The sequence below is a fragment of the Salminus brasiliensis genome, chromosome 2 (genome assembly GCF_030463535.1).
Source record: "Salminus brasiliensis chromosome 2, fSalBra1.hap2, whole genome shotgun sequence".
Taxonomy (NCBI): Eukaryota; Metazoa; Chordata; class Actinopteri; order Characiformes; family Bryconidae; genus Salminus; species Salminus brasiliensis.
Window position 1 is genome coordinate 15,615,043 of NC_132879.1, and position 16,874 is coordinate 15,631,916.

The 16,874-nt window shown below is 40.5% G+C and overlaps 1 protein-coding gene across 1 annotated transcript in view; it reads left to right on the forward strand.

Annotated features, from left to right (window-relative positions):
- spock1 (SPARC (osteonectin), cwcv and kazal like domains proteoglycan 1) overlaps positions 1-16,874 on the forward strand; it is a 303,961-nt gene that overhangs the window by 169,556 nt on the left and 117,531 nt on the right. The window contains exon 3 of the mRNA XM_072668287.1: positions 6,387-6,432. Coding sequence (XP_072524388.1) covers positions 6,387-6,432 — 46 coding nt within the window. The remainder of the gene's footprint in view (positions 1-6,386; positions 6,433-16,874) is intronic.

A 16,874-nucleotide genomic window follows, 5' to 3' on the forward strand; every position in this document is an offset into this window, starting at 1 on the left:
TGGTAGAACATTGCCCCAGTGCTCTGAACATTGCTGGGTCAAAATCCAGCTCACGCTAATGATGCAGATGCTTTGCAGGTGTGCTAAATTAGGTTGGAAGCTAAACTCTCAGGGGCAGTAGATCACCAGGAGCCAGGTTGGGCACTCCTGGATTAATGTGCTCAGTTTAGTTCTGAGGTTACTTACCCGAGAATCAGGCATCATAGATTTATAATGTCTAATGTTTTCAGAAGCAGAGATAAGTTTGACCCTAACAATAAAAGAAGCAATCTTTATTAGTTTTAAAATAATCCTAAACTGTACTGTGTGTCCTTATTACGCATAATGTGTTGAGTAGAACTCAAACTGGACTCTTAACAAGTAACTGCACTACAGATCATATTATACCCCACACACTCTAAATGAGGAATGTGCTGTCCGAAATGAGACGTAAATAAATGCACTCCTCACTGCTTTAGATTCTATTTGCTAAGAGGATTATTCACAACTGCTAGGATGCAAGTGATGTAGCAAGTTGAAACATATAGCCCACTTAAATGAATGTTTACAATGAACAAGCGTGGAGTAAAATTGCCAATACATTAACAAATCTCATCTCCCATGAGTGAGTCCGGGCTGCTATTTAAGCCCAATGCAATCTAATATTTACATTGTATTATATTAGGGCGTGAAGTAGAGCCTGGGGCCAAATAACAGCGCTGCTAGACTTGGGCCCTGGCAGGTCCAGGGGTGATATTTCTCATACATTAAGCATACATTAATATTAGACACAAATGAAAATAATGACTCATCCTGCTTTTTCTGTAGGCAGAATAATACAGAGCCTTTTTCGTGGAGCTTTTCACTGGAGTTTGGCTAAAAATGTGGAGTCAGTATATTAGACCAATAGCCCTTTGTGGCAGTGAAATGAAGCATCCTCATACAAAATCAAGAATTTGGCAAACGGGACAAATACTCAACTGTACACAATTGTGAGCACCTGAAAGGCATGAATGAACAGAACAAACAAGGCTTTCAGGACCGAATTACAATTAACATCTATTGTAAAACAACACAAAAATACTTAACACGTCAAAACAGAACCAAGATTTTATCAATTCAATTCAATTTTATTTACATAGGCTTTTTACAACAAATGTTGTCACAAAGCAGCTTTACAGAGTTCCGGGTCCGAGCCTTTTGAGCAAGCTAGTGGCAACAGTGGCAAGGAAAAAAACCCTCGGGTCGAGAGGAAGAAACCTTGAGAGGAACCCAAACAAGATGAAAATGTGAGTGAGAATTTGCAAATTAAACAAATAAAACAGTTAATTCACTCAGTAGACGTAGTTCTTTATTCCTATTCCTAGGAATCCAAAAGCCTTGGCCCCAGGATTTTTGTCCACTAATTATTGTGTACAAAATTTCATGATTTTCAATGGTTTACAACACAACTGGTGAGTTACACACACACACACAACTTCCAGACGAATACATTTTCCCCAGCAAAGTTCTATTTTGGTGAACTTTGACAGGCAAATTCACATCCCCGGCCAGTAGCGCTGCTGCTCTGGCTGTGTGAGCTATGACGCTCTCTGTACTGTCTTCACTCTGTATTTGAGTCAACATGAAGGAAGCGCTGATTGTTGCTGTTTCAGAACAGGAGATATTGACCAACCCTTTCTGTGAGAATTACAAAATGCAACACAGGCGAGAGGCGGCATGGTATACAGCCAGTCGTTAACTGCTTTTTGAAACTGCTGAACCAAAATGAAGGACTGTTTACACCACTGATTTCCGGCCTCATTCACAGCCATGTCCATTTCACAAGGCATCGCAAAATGCTAAAACCCACCGTGACCGGGGCTTAGCAGTAAGTGAGAAGGCAAAATGTAAACAAACTACAGACCTACCAGCTAATAGACATCAGCTGCACTTTAGAAATGTAGATTTTTAATGACTGTGTCTATATGCTGCACAGTTTCAGTAGCTTATGGATGAAAACAGATCATCAAGATTATGACCTGAGAGATTCACCCAGCTCTCTCTTCTTCAGCTCACAAGCTACTTCTTGTTCATGTTTGGCGAGTTTCACTGTGTGATTTAAGGTGGTTGGTTTAACCACAATGTTATTATCTCTTCACCTACACAGGCAGCACAACCCGTCCTTTTAATGAACACCTTAAACCTGAGTTTAATGATGAAGTTATTAACCCTAATAAGAAAACTTTAGTGAGTTAACCAGTAGCTGTTTAGTTCACCGATTTTGTGGCATGCCACAGGGTTCTATTTTAAGGCCCATGAAAGTGCTGTAACTAGTGACAGTAAAGAAGTGTGTTTTTACAGTTAAAAGTTTTGCAGTGTTTAATGTTTAGCAGGCTACTTCATTATTCCCTCACTTCTAATTTCCAGAACTTTGTAACCCCAACTCAGGAAATACAGACACGTTGTTATTTGTTATTCCAGAAGTGTAATTAATTTGTGAGTGTGTGAGAGTGAGAGAGAGAGATATGCAATTACAGTTGCATTACAGTTGGCTCAGCCCTGAGGTGCTGCTACATTGGAAATGATTTGCAGACTCAGGTTTGCTTGTTATGGAGGCAGGCTGAGTTTTAGGATGTTCCATTTTCACACCATGTGACTTTAGGCTGCAGCCCTGTGGCCACGTTTGGCCTAGTTTGTCATGGCCAGCCACGACCTTGGTTTGGTCCAGAAGCAGCGTGATTCACCTGCTTATTTTCCTCTGAATCAACTTCTCCAACACTCTCTCGCTCTCTTTGACTGCTTTTATTCTTCTCCGAAAGCTCTAGCAAAGTGTCTCACTCGTTTTACTGCAATAACTATAATCCTACAGTCTGATTGTAGCTCTGAGTTGTGCAGCCTGTGTTTGTCGCTCCTCTCGATCGCTTTCCACCGCTACATTTCTCTTTAATGCAATTACTCAGTGCTCTCGCTCAGAAACACACATCACTTCCAGGCTAAAAAGCAGCTAATGAATATTCCATTGAAGTATTTGCTCACGCTGCCAATGGGCCTTGTGGCTCGGGACGCCGCCGGTGTTTGGGTTGAAAACGCGGAGCTGTTTGAAACGCCTCAGCCGTGGCTAATGTGCCGTGATATTCGCTTTGGCTCTGTCAGGGAGTTAAAAAAAAAAAAAGTATCACGCTGGCGAATCAAACTCCATCCAGCTCACCAGCTTCTCTGGGCTCGTTTATCTGGCCTGTCTCCTCCATTAACAGAGGCTGAAATGATGGGTCGGTGTTGTCATTGTAAATAAATAAACAGTCTTTTCTCTTTATGGATTCAGTCTTTGTGGAAACAGCAGAAATGTGGTCGAAGGAGCGAGCAGTTTAAGCCTAAAATCTGGTGGAACAGAGAGGAGAGGGGTGACTGCTTATGACATCCATGCGGGAATACAAATGTGTGAGAATTCAGAAAACTATACATATGGCAAATATGATTTCTACACACATACGAACACATACACATATGTCCAAATGTTTGTGGACACCTCTAATTAATGCATTCACCATGTTACACTCATTGCTAACACAGATGTTTCATTGATAACAGTTTCTAGTCTAGTCCCTGTAAATAATTATTGCCAATAGAATAGGACACTGTAGCAGATAAACATGGACCTATTGGCACCATGCCTAATGCCAGGCTTGGGCTAGAGGGATATCCAGCCCCCAGCACTGGAGCATTGGAGCTGTGGAGCAGTGGAACTGTGTTTTTTGAAATGATGGTTCTCCAGCCAATACCTTTGTGGTCAGTGTGGTGCAACAGAGAACAGGAATACCTGTCAGGAAGGTACCATACCATGTGCAACACTGGGTGTCTATGCTGCACTACACCAATAAGAGTCCTTGGGCAAGACTAACACTGCACTGGCATGAGGTAAACGCTATAAATGTAAATGTACATTTGGGTTAAGCTGAGTAGTTGGGGATGATCATCTTGACACAGTGAAGAAACAATAATTGAGCAGGTGTCCCAATACTTATATACTTAATAAAGATATTTAAGTATGTGTGTGTGTGTGTGTGTGTGTGTGCTGGCATTTTATGTGTATTTAGTGCTGAGCTGCATGGCCTCAAGTTCGTTCAGAGTTGGCCACTGAAATGAATCAGCTCTCCCTTTGGAGAGAAAAGCCAGGTTCATCCTACAGTGCAGGGAGAGTCTCTTGTTAAAGCGACTGAATGCAAATGACACTTCAGAAATGACTCTGATGTGTGTTTAATATGCATATTGGCATTGCCTTTGCTGACTCAAAGGTATTTGCTTAAAGGTTGGGAATATATGAAGGGCAGATATCCCCCCTGGTGGCTCTTTCTGTCAGTCAAATGTTTTTGGTTCCTACTCTGTGGAACTGATCAAAATTCACTCTCACGCTCAGTGATAGTAAGCTGATTTTAGACAACTTTCTGACTGAACATAGCTACAACCACAACTATGAAAAGAATAAAACCTTGCTGAGGAAGAATAATACATGTAACACGTAATGACCAATGAAGACCATTTAATCACATGCTAACTACCAGTCCAACAGACATACTTACATATGTGTGTTTATATATATACAGGTACTGGTCATAAAATTAGAATATCACAAAAAAGTTGATTTATTTCAGTAATTCCAAAAAAAACTTGTATGTTATCTTAATTCATTAGACACATACTGATGTATTTCAAGTATTTTTTTTTTTTTTAATTTTGATGGTTATAACTAATGAAAACCTTAAATTCAGTATCTCAGAAAATTTGAATATTGTGAAAAGGATTCATATTAAAGACACCTGGTGCCACTCTAATCAGCTAATTAACTCAAAACACCTGCAAAGGCCTTTAAATAGTCTCTCTGGTCTAGTTCTGTGGGCTACACAATCATGGGGAAGACTGCTGACTGGACAGTTGTCCGAAAGACAACCATTGACACCTTGCACAAGGAGGGCAAGACACAAAAGGTTATTGCTAAAGAGGCTGGCTGTTCACAGAGCTCTGTGTCCAAGCACATTAATAGAGAGGCGAAGTGAAGGAAAAGATGTGGTAGAAAAAAGTGTACAAGCAGTAGGGATAACCACCCTGTAGAGGATTGTGAAACAAAACCCATTCAAAAATGTGGGGAAGATTCACAAAGAGTGGACTGCAGCTGGACTCAGTGCTTTATGAACCACCACGCACAGACATATGCAAGACATGGGTTTCAGCTGTCGCATTCCGTGTGTCAAGCCACTCTTAAAGTTATGTTCTCTGACGAAAGTAAATTTTGCATTTCCTTTGAAAATCAAGGTCCCAGAGTCTGGAGGAAGAGAGGAGATGCACAGAATCCACATTGCTTGAGGTCCAGTGTAGTTTCCACAGTACAGTGATGGTTTGGGGTGCCATGTCATCTCCTGGTGTTGGTCCACTGTGTTTTCTGAGGTCCAAGGTCAACGCTGCCGCTACCAGGAAGTTTTAGAGCACTTCATGCTTCCTGCTGCTGACCAAATTTATGGAGATGCAGATTTCATTTTCCAGCAGGACTTGGCACCTGCACACAGTGCCAAAGCTACCAGTACCTGGTTTAAGGACCATGATATCCCTGTTCTTAACTGGCCAGCAGACTCGCCTGACCCTAACCCCATAGAAAATCTATGAAGCAGATTTGAAGCAGAAGAGCTGAGGGCCACTATCAGAGCAACCTGGGCTCTCATAACGCCTGAGCAGTGCTACAGACTGATCGACTCCATGCCATGCGGCATTGCTGCAGTAATCCAGGCTAAAAGTATTGAGTGCTGTACATGCTCATACTTTTCATGTTCATATTTTTAATTTGGCCAACATTTCTAAAAATCCTTTTTTGTATTGGTCTTAAGTAATATTCTAATTTTCTGAGACACCGCATTTGGGGTTTCATTAGTTGTCAGTTATAACCATCAAAATTAAAAGAAATAAACACTTGAAATATATCAGTCTGTGTGTAATGAATAAATATAATATACAAGTTTCACTTTTTGAATGGAATTACTGAAATAAATCAACTTTTTCATTATATTCTAATTTTATGACCAGCACCTGTATATATAGGACTGGGTGATAAGGTAAAAATACAGTATCACGATAATTAAAGACTTTTTCCGCGATGCACGATATTTATCACAATACATAAGAAACATCAGTAGCGACAGACACTGAGTACTGGTTGATTTTTATGCAACATCTGTTGCACTTGTAATTAAACCAGTCTAATTACACTGACTGTAATGCTCCCCTTTCCCATCTATGTGTGTCCATAGGGCAACATTAAATGTATTTGTAAGGGTATTTGTTGTTCAGTGCTGATAAAGAAGCTCATTTCCTCTCTCTCTCGCTCTCTCTCTCTCTCTCTCTCTCTCTCTCTCTCTCTCTCTCTCTCTCTCTCTCTCTAGGACGATTACTTCAGGACCTGGAGCCCCAACAAAGCACAAGATAAAGGTAGGACAATTGTGTGCTTTTTGGTAGGACAAAACAAACTAAACGTGTTTATGTGTGTGTCTGTGTGTATGTGTGTGTGTGTGTGTGTGTGTGTGTGTGTGTGTGTGAAAGGGAGAGAGAGCTCCCATGACAGACATTGTTTAAGCTCAGCTTCTGCTTATTTGTTCTGTTTATTGAAGCTGTATGGACAAGTGTGCATGACAGACTACAATCATGGGGACTATCTGTATTTCCTGATACTTCATTGAATCTATCTTGCCCTGCTAAGGCTGCAGGTTTTCAGCACTACAGGAAGCAAAGCAGCCCCAGAGCATCACAGAGCTACTGCCATGCTTCACTCTAGGCAGGATGTCCTTTTCAGTTTATGCCTCACCCTTCCTCCTCCAGACATACTGCTAATCCATAGACCTGGAAAGTTCCAGGAAGTTTTGTTTCATCACTACACAGAACAGAATCCAAAAACTTCTGAGGCTCATTTATCTGGTTTTGAGCAGATTGAAGCTCATTGTTATTGTTATTGTGCTATATATGTGCCTTATTGCTTAAACTGAAACCTCAGTGTCTGCTGCCACCAAATCTTGCTGCAGGTCTTTCGCAGTCGCTCGAGGGCTTTTAACCAAATGTCTCCTCAGAATTCGGCGATAGCTTCTTTTTTTGCCGTGTCCAGTTAGTGTAGCCAGTGTTCTTTTAACTTTGAACTTGTGAGCTCTGCTTCCAGCTGCATCTCTTGGAACATTCAGAGCTTTTCCTTTCCTCCTGTATCGACTTGGTAGTACTGGCTTGGAACAGAAGCATGGTGCATAATGCATTCTTGGATATTTGGCTGTGCCAAGCTCTTGTTATATTAGTTGTGTTCACCTATTGAACTTGATCTTATTTTATTTAATTAATTTTAAAAAAAAAATTTGAGAATATAAGACAAAAAATTATTATTCATGATTGTTTTAATCATTTGACAGACATATGAATACGCTACACAAATAATAATTCATTGTGTATCGAGCATATTTATATTATTCAAATTTATTTTTTGATGATTTCTAAAAAACAATGAGTCACTGATGTACAAATACAGTGCCTTGCAAAAGTATTTACCCTCTTGGCATTGTTCGTATTTTGTTGCCTCACAACCTAGAATTAAAATTGATTATTTGAGGGTTTGCATCATATAATTTACAGAGCATGCCTACAACTTTTTTTTTTTTTAGCAAACAACATATAGGACAAAATAACAGAAATGTTCAGCGTGCATAACTATTCACCCTCCTAAAGTCAGTACTTTGTAAAGCCACCTTTTGCAACAATTACAGCCACTTCTTGCCATTGTGATTTTTGCCCATTCCTCAAGGCAAAACCACTCCAGCTCCTTCAAGTTAGATGGTTTATCTTCATGTCTGACCACAGATTTTCAGTTGTATAAAAGTCTGGTCTTGACTGGGCCATTCTAATACATTTACATGTTGGAAGGTGAACCTCTGTCCCAGTCTCAGATCACTGACAGACTAAAACTGGCTTTGCTCCAGAATGCCCCTGTATTTAGCACGATCCTTCTTCCTCTCGACTCGAACCAGTTTCCCAGTCTCTTCTGCTGAAAAACATCCTTGTTTCCTTGAACATGTTTCACTGTGGGGGTGGTGTTCTTGGGGTGATAAGATGTTTTGGTTTTGTGCCAGACATAGCATTTTCCTTGGTGGTCAAAAAAATGTCAATGTTGGTCTCATCTATACCAATCTATAAAATCAATGGTCTCATCTATACACCTGGAGAGTCTCCCACATGCATTTTGGCAAACTCAAAATGAGTTTTGTTTTTGTCTGTAAGTAAAGACATTTTGGCCACTCTTCCATAAAGCCCAGAGCTTTGGAAGAGTGTACTGCTTAATGTGGTCCTATGGACAGATACTCCAGTCTCTGCTTGGAAACTCTGTAGCTCCTTTGGGGTTACCTTTTGTCTACCTTCTCTAGAACATTACCCAGGCTTGTTTGGAGATCTTCTTTGTCTTCATGGTGTTAGCGGTGCTACTTGCCTAATTGTGTTGCAGCCTTTGGGGCCTTTCAGAAAACTTGAGTATATACTGACAAATCATGTGAAACTTAGATTGCACACAGGTGGACTTCATTTCACTAAGAATGTAACTTCTGAAGGTAATTGGCTGCATCTGCACTTATTAGGGGCTTCATAGATAATGGGGTGAATACATATGCACATTTAACAGTTAACAAATGCACCAATAAACTTTTTTTTCTACATTTTTCCCACTATATATATATATATATATATATATATACACATACAGTGGGGGAAAAAGTATTTAGTCAGCAATTATGCAAGTTCTCCCACTTAAAAAGATGAGAGAGGCCTGTAATTGACATCATAAGTAGACCTCAACTATGAGAGACAAACTGAGAAAACAAATTCTGAAAATCACATTGTCTGATTTTTAAAGAATTTATTTGCAAATAATGGTGGAAAATAAGTATTTGGTCAATAACAAAAGTTCATCTCAATACTTTGTTATATATCCTTTGTTGGCAATGACAGAGGTCAAACGTTTTCTGTAAGTCTTCACAAGGTTGGCACACACCGTTGCTGGTATGTTGGCCCATTCCTCCAAGGTTTTCTATGGGGTTGAGATCTGGAGACTGGCTAGGCCACTCCAGGACCTTGAAATGCTTCTTACGAAGCCACTCCTTTGTTGCCCTGGCAGTGTGCTTGGGATCATTGTCATGCTGAAAGACCCAGCCACGTTTCATCTTCAATGCCCTTGCTGATGGAAGGAGGTTTGCACTCAAAATCTCACAATACATGGTTTCATCTGACCATAAGACATTCTCCCAATACTCCGGAACATCCAAATGCTCTCTAGCAAACTTCAGACGCGCCATGATATGTACAGGGGAACACGTCTGGCACTGCAAGATCTGAGTCCCTGGCGGCGTAGTGTGTTAGTGACGGTAGCCTTTGTAACGTTGGTCCCAGCTTTCTGCAGGTCATTCACTAGGTCCCCCTGTGTGGTTCTGGGATTTCTGCTCACTGTTCTTGTGATGATTTTGACCCCACGGGCTGAGATCTTGCGTGGAGCCCCTGATCGAGGGAGATTAGCAGTGGTCTTGTAGGTCTCCCATTTTCTGATTATTACTCCCACAGTAGATTTCTTCACACCAAGCTGCTTGCCTATTGCAGATTCAGTCTTCCCAGCCTGGTGCAGGTCTACAATTGTGTTTCTGGTGTCCTTCGACAGCTCTTTGGTCTTCACCATAGTGGAGTTTGGAGTGTGACTGTTTGAGGTTGTGGGCAGGTGTCTTTTATACTGTTAACGAGTTCAAACAGGTGCCATTAATACAGGTGGAGGACAGAGAAGCCTCTTAAAGAAGAAGTTACAGGTCTGTGACAGCCAGAAATCTTGCTTGTTTGTAGGTGACCAAATACTTATTTTCCACCATTATAGTTGAGGTCTACCTATGATGTCAATTACAGGCCTCTCTCATTTTTTTAAGTGGGAGAACTTGCACAATTGGTGACTGACTAAATACTTTTTTTCCCCACTGTATATATAGATCGAGATGCTAAGATGCACCACATACATTCCAGATTAACAAAACATTTAAATATTTAAAAATAGGTAAAAAGAAAGGGTGAATATTTGTGTGTGTGTATATATATATATATATATATACACACACACACACACACACACACACATACTCCCTTTCTTTGTCTTTAAGCCTTTTTCTGTGTCCTCTCTTCTCTATCTCCCCTTTTAGATTAATCATATAAAAAGCCCCCATTCAGACAGTGGAATCTCCATTTCATGATATTGATCTCTATCTGTGCTCCACATCTAGCCAATCAACAACAAGAGCGAGAGAGAGAGAGAGAGAGAGAGAGAGAGAGAGAGAGAGAGAGAGAGGGGAATATAGGGTGAGGAATATAGGACAAATAAAGTGGATGGAGTGTGAATCTGAAATGACGTTGTCTAGAATGTGTTCCTTTCAGCTCATGAATTGCGTGGGCTGTTTAAATGACAGGTTTTGGTGGAAGGGTCAAGGCCAGAACAACTGTTTGCTTATGAGCTGCTGTTTCTTAATTCTGCTCATGCCATCCAAGACCTTCTGACTTTGACAAAAGTCTCTCTCTGTCTCTCACTCTCTCTCACATTAAATTCAGTTCAATTCACATGAATGTTTTGCCTTGAACTGTAATTCGGAGTGCTTCATAAAGATAGCTGTAAACCTCATGATAAGAACAAGGTAATAATCTATACACTCACACACAGTTGTGTAATTTATGTGTTCACCCTGGTTCAGTACACTATGTGAGTCTTTTTCTTTGAGTGCGTGAGAGGTGTTTACATATTCAGCTGATAGCTGAACACGTTCTGGTGTCTCTCCTGAACACAAGCACAGCCGATCTTCAGCTTTCATCACTGTAGGGTTTGAATGAGAGTAGAACCTCTTGTCTGAGGTGTGTGTATTTGGAACATGAGGAGTGAAAATTATGTTCTCTTCCTGTGCGTCCCAAGTCTGTGCTTTGGTGTTTAGCCTGCTATCTAACTTATCTAAGCCAAACACGCAGAAGTTATCCCATTTCACCTTTCTGATACTCGGGGGATCTGTAGTCGAGCTAGCAGGCTAAGCAAAGGCTATCTTGGCGAGTGGGCTGCAGATCCAACACCACAGAGACAATCAGCTTTAATTCCAGCGCTCTGTCCGCCCAACAGCAGTGGCTTGATCCGAGTCATTCTCGTCTAGACGTTTGTAAGTGGGGTTTCAGTCAGCCAGACTTGAGTGTGTTAACATGCTGATACCTAGGCTAATTAATGCTAACCAGCTTTTGTCTCCTGATTCAACGCAGTTTATCATTTGTTTTGTCAGACTGATGGTTTAACGTTTATTGAACGATTTAAAAGTGTGCATGGTGATGGTGCGGAATACGGTAATACTATATACCGTGGTAATAGTTTGAGACAGTATGACGGAATGGAAAAAGTGGAAATCACCCAACCCCTAACGTATCATATCTCAGGTTCTTGCCAACACACTATACGTCTTGGTCTTCTCAGTCACAGTGTTTTGATTTCTTCACAAAGTTCTATATGAATTTTTGTCCCTTTGTGATTTATGTCTGATCTCGCTCTCTGTCTCCCCCCTCCTGTCTTTCTCATATCTCTCTGTCTCCCCCTCTCTCCCTCTCTCTCTCTCTCTCTCTGACTCTCTTACATCTCTCTGTCTCCACCTCAATCTCCATCATATCACTTTGTCTCTCTGCTCCCCCCTCTCTCTGTGTCTCTCTCATATCTCTCTGTCCCTCTGTCTCCACCTCTATCTGTGTCTCAGTCATATCCACTTGTCTCTCTGTCTCCCCCTCTCGCTTTGTTTCTGTCATATTTCTCTGTCTCCCCTTTCTGTGTCTCTCTCATATCTCTCTGTCTCCCCCTCCCTCTCTCTGTCTCTTTCATATCTCTCCGTCCCTCTGTCTCCACCTCTATATGTGTCTCAGTCATATCCACTTGTCTCTCCCTCTCTCTCTGTCTCTGTCATATCTCTCTCCCTCTCCCTCCCTCCCTCCCTCCCTCCCTCTCTCTCTCTCTCTCTCTCTCTCTCTCTCTCCCTCTCTCTCTCTCTCTGCTTCTTTCTAAGTCAGTTGTATTTTAGTGTTGGAGTTGGGGAAGTGTTCATGATATCATGGCACACACACACATAGGATTGTAAATATGTAGTATACACTGATTTAGACCATGACACAGAGATAATGAAGTACAAACAAGTAATTACATTTACAATAATGTATTCTGTCCTAACAGGAGAGGAAACACACACACAATTTATGTCATTTTTTTGCCAATTACACTTTCATTTGTGATTGGTGGGATCAGAACCCCAATTTGCTCTTAAGCACAGTAATTATAGAGAAAAGCTAATTAAATTATTAAGGCTAATTTCAACAACACTGTTATCCTGAGTGGAACTACACCTTTAAACTGTCAGTTACATGCGTTAAGAAGTGGAAGGAAAGAAATAAGGTGAGATATGTGTGTGTGTGTGTGTGTGGGGGGGGGGGGGGGGGGGGGGCTGAATTTATAGAGCACTGTATATACATGCCAATTCAGCTGAAACTGATATACACAATGATCAGCCATAACATCAACTACTTTTGAGTAGATCCCCATTGTTCCATCGTAACAAGGCATGAACTCCACAAGACCTCTGAAGGCGTCCTGTGGTATCTAACACTAGGACATGAACAGCAGATCTAAGTCCTATGTCCTCACATGAATGAGCTCATGAACCTCAATGCCCATGGCCCTGTTGCCAGTTCACAATATATATATCAAAAAGTGCACATATGGCTGTCGCTGCAGTGCTGCACATTTTACACATTTTCCCTGAGCCTTGAACATCTGACCCTGTAAGGTAGTGGTGTAACGGGCCATGGACAATTTGGGATCAACACGGATTCCCCCCAATGGTTCAGGACATACATGAATCATGGATTAAAAGTAAAAGTTTAACCATAATCGTGTGGAATACAACTTTACTGCCTTTGTTTTACTTTATACAATAACCACTCCCTCAGTCTGGACTCAGAACTGCAGTGACAACATACAGACTGAACAGATCTGAAAAATTATCCGATCCGTGACTCAAACAATGTGATGCGATCCGAAGCATGCGTTTGGGGATCCCTTACACCACTACTGTGAGGTGCAAGTGCTATTCTGTTGAAATAGTATTAATCTAATGGTAACACTTCTTTCTCATTTTCGATGAAAATTGTTTCTTAAAAACATCTCAAAGACAGTAAAAAAGAGATGTTTTAAGACACTGCAGCTGTTTCTCGAGCAGTGTCTTTACATTTGTTGACTCACACTTTGCTAAATAATGTAATATTGGATCAGCTGCTTATGAGGTATCTCCTTTTTGCAATCCCCACACGTTGCATGGCTTTCACCTCAAAAACACATACACACATTTTGCATACACCTCATGCTTAGGCTCATGTTGCAGCTCCGTATGTGACACTGGCAGGTTGAGTCTGCTTTGTGCCTGAAACTGGTGCACAAGGCTGAGTGCATCTGGACCAGAGAGAAAGAGAGAGAGAGATGTAAGGACAGAGCCAGGTGGAGAGAATGGTATAAGAAGTTTAAGAGAGTAAGGCTGATAAAGAAAGGGAGCGACGCTGGTCTAAATTGAGTGTCTCTCTTGTGAGGCCCCTCTGATAATGGAGTTGTGGAGGATCAATAAAGGCTGAGCGCTCAGATCAGCGTGTCAGTGATGTTACTGCACAGCACCTATAGACTCATATCAAACCCAATGCTGTGAATAATACAGCTTAAAGTGTGTGTAATCACCAGGGGTGCATCATTTCTATTGAGTGTTTTGGTAACAATGGAGGAGGATAGCAGCTTTTAATAAGGATCTTTAGCTGGTGTGTCATGTTTGTGAATAGGTGCTTCAGCAGAGATGACATTTCCATCTGCTCCATGTGCTTATGGATAGAGCGTTTTATCCCCCTGGGGGACTGGGCAGTCTGAGTAGTTTAGGACTGATAGCACAGGGGCAGCTGCTGAAGCATGGAACAATGATTGATCACTCACAGCAAAACCATTGAGTTATTGTTAGTTGCTAACTGATAGGCTGATTATTCAGGTCAGATAGCCTTAATCTTAAAATCATTTACCAACATAATTAAACACAAGGTCTAATCAGTATGCAGTGTTTGGACATTTGTGCATTTGTGTCTATTGTGTCAGATCACCATGTGGCAAACCAAGCAAACCAAGATAGCAAAGCAAGTGGCATTTATTTCAAACAGACTGTTCCAGTGCTGTCACTTTCTTTCTGCTGCTCTTTCTGGTATTCAGCTTGTGTGCTTCAGATTGATCTCATATGAACAGTTTCTTTGACTTCTGCCGTTTTGTCTTTGTCTTCTGATTCAGTGAACACAAGCTCACAGGCCCTATTGTAGGAAAAACTGCCACAGACTTGGACGTTTCCACCCCTGTGCTTTGCAATACGGGTTCTCACATCGGTCCCTCTAGACAGTCCAGATTTTTCTTCCTACCCAATTCACAAAACATAGGGATACAGCACAAATGTGGAAAACCAAGGGGTCCCTGAGGACCAGTTTGAGAATCACTGCTTTGCAGTTCCCTTAATGCAGTCTGGTTGCGATTCCTCTCCAGTCTCTAGTCCATTTTTGTTGAACCAAGAAGCCCTAATGGACCCTGCCCCACACCTGCTGAACTATGACTCAACATTCAAGACTCAGTATTAGAAAGGATGTGAAAAATCAGACCAGCTGGCAACAACTTACACAAAAATACAGCTCAAAGTGCTTCGCTATATACATATATATACATATATATACACACCAATCTGCAGTAACATTAGCACCACCTGCCTAATTCTGAGTAGGTCACTTTTGTACCACTCAGATCTGACCATTCGAGGCATGGACTCCTGTGGTGTCTGACACCAAGACGTTAGCAGCAGATCCTGTAAGTTTTAAGGTGGGGCCTCCATGCACAAGGTGACTATACAGAGGCAAGATGTATAGTCACACTTGCGCCACCATGCATTACATAATCACACCTGCACCATGTATCTGTTCTTGCTCCTACTCACCAATACAATGAGACAGTTTAATCTAACCTCTCTTTTACATGAGAGAGAGGCTGTGCTAAGACTGACATTTTGAGATTTTTATTGTTATTTCTGCTGAAGCCTGGTGCTTCATATCAGCACAAGTTGCATTATAAGTGGCTTACATCCGTACACCATGACACCTGTGAACATCATAAAAGTAAATTGGAAGTAATATATTCAGATAAGCTTCTCTCTGTTTTACATACTCACGTGATGTACTTGCTGAGGAATACATAACTCTTTCTCTCTCTCTCACACACACACACACACACACATGCATATTTGGTATTTTTACACACAGTCTGTCAGTTATTCATGAAACACTACTGCTGTTGGCAAATTAACAGTGAGCTTCTTCAATAATTGCATTTCCATAATAATGTAATTATTAATGTTCAGGAACACACATGGATTATATATGATCTGTTAAGATATAGGAGATACTGTATTGTGTTGTTACAATAATTAATAATAATGAAAAAGACACACAATTGTATGTATTATTTATAAAATTGAGCTTAAATTACTTATTTTTATATTACTTTATATTTTTATATTATACTTTTTAATTAATTATATTAATTATATATAGGAATACAAAAACATTTAAGATAAAATATGACATTATTTAAATGTGCATATTATAATAAGAGTAACTTGTATTTTGGTAAATAATGTTAATGTTTCAGTTAACATTTAGCACTTTCTCAGCCATCTCAATCTAGTTATTTTTTTACTGACCATATTCTATCAATTTAAAACATCTCCGAGGCCTGAAAGCTTTTAGGGGATTAACGGATTAATGTAAAACTTCAAATAATGGCCAGATGTCAGCCTCACATTGACCTTTATATGGGGATGAGTGGTAATGTCATTTTAGCCTTGTTTTTTCACGGAATAAGAAATCTTGGAGATTAGAGTAGCCCCTTGAATTTTACATCACCATCACACCGAAAGTCAGTTTGACAGTTTAGTACCTTCATATCTGAGTGTAGGAGACTAAACTCTCACTACAGCTGACAGAAACGGCTTCTGTGAAAAGCTCTAAGGAAAACCTTCAAGATTTAAATGTTGACTTGCATGACCTGCTGGATTTGTCCTGAATGTTGAAGTCTTCACTTTCTTTCACTTTGCCACGCCATTCATACACGACATGACTAAATGCCTGTTTGAGTACCTCCATACTTCCAGAAAGTATGCAAAAAACTCCTTTCCACAGGTTGTGATGTGATGTTTACTAACATACCAGTTCGCATGGATTAATGTAAGGCAAAGTTATTTTTGCAGATCGTTTTCTAGGAGGGAAATAGCTGAATCTTTACTGACTGCATGAAAAATGACTCACATTCACATAGGACTAAAATCACACTGGTTCCACTGGTAATAATTACATTACCCATCTTTCCATATTAAACAAATCACGCTTGAATAGGGCTTTAGTTGCTACTGTTCTGAGGCACCGTTTGCTGTTTACCATTTTAACATAACAAACCACAAGACCTCCTCAGTAGTAATGGAATTATGGAAGCCTGTGTGGGTAAAAAAGAAAGCATTTGTTGTATTGATAACGAGAAATGAATGTTGTATATTGTTTTATCTATGTATTGATATATTGATACATTTTTGACAGCACTAGTACAATATATATAGTGTATATTTATTATTATACAATATCTTTCCTGACAGCAGTGTATAGAATCTTCGGGACTTCAGACCCACAGCATCCCAACAGCTGAATAATAGTTCTGAATTGGTGCTTGCATTATTGTAAGCCATTTACTTGAGAGTTGTGTG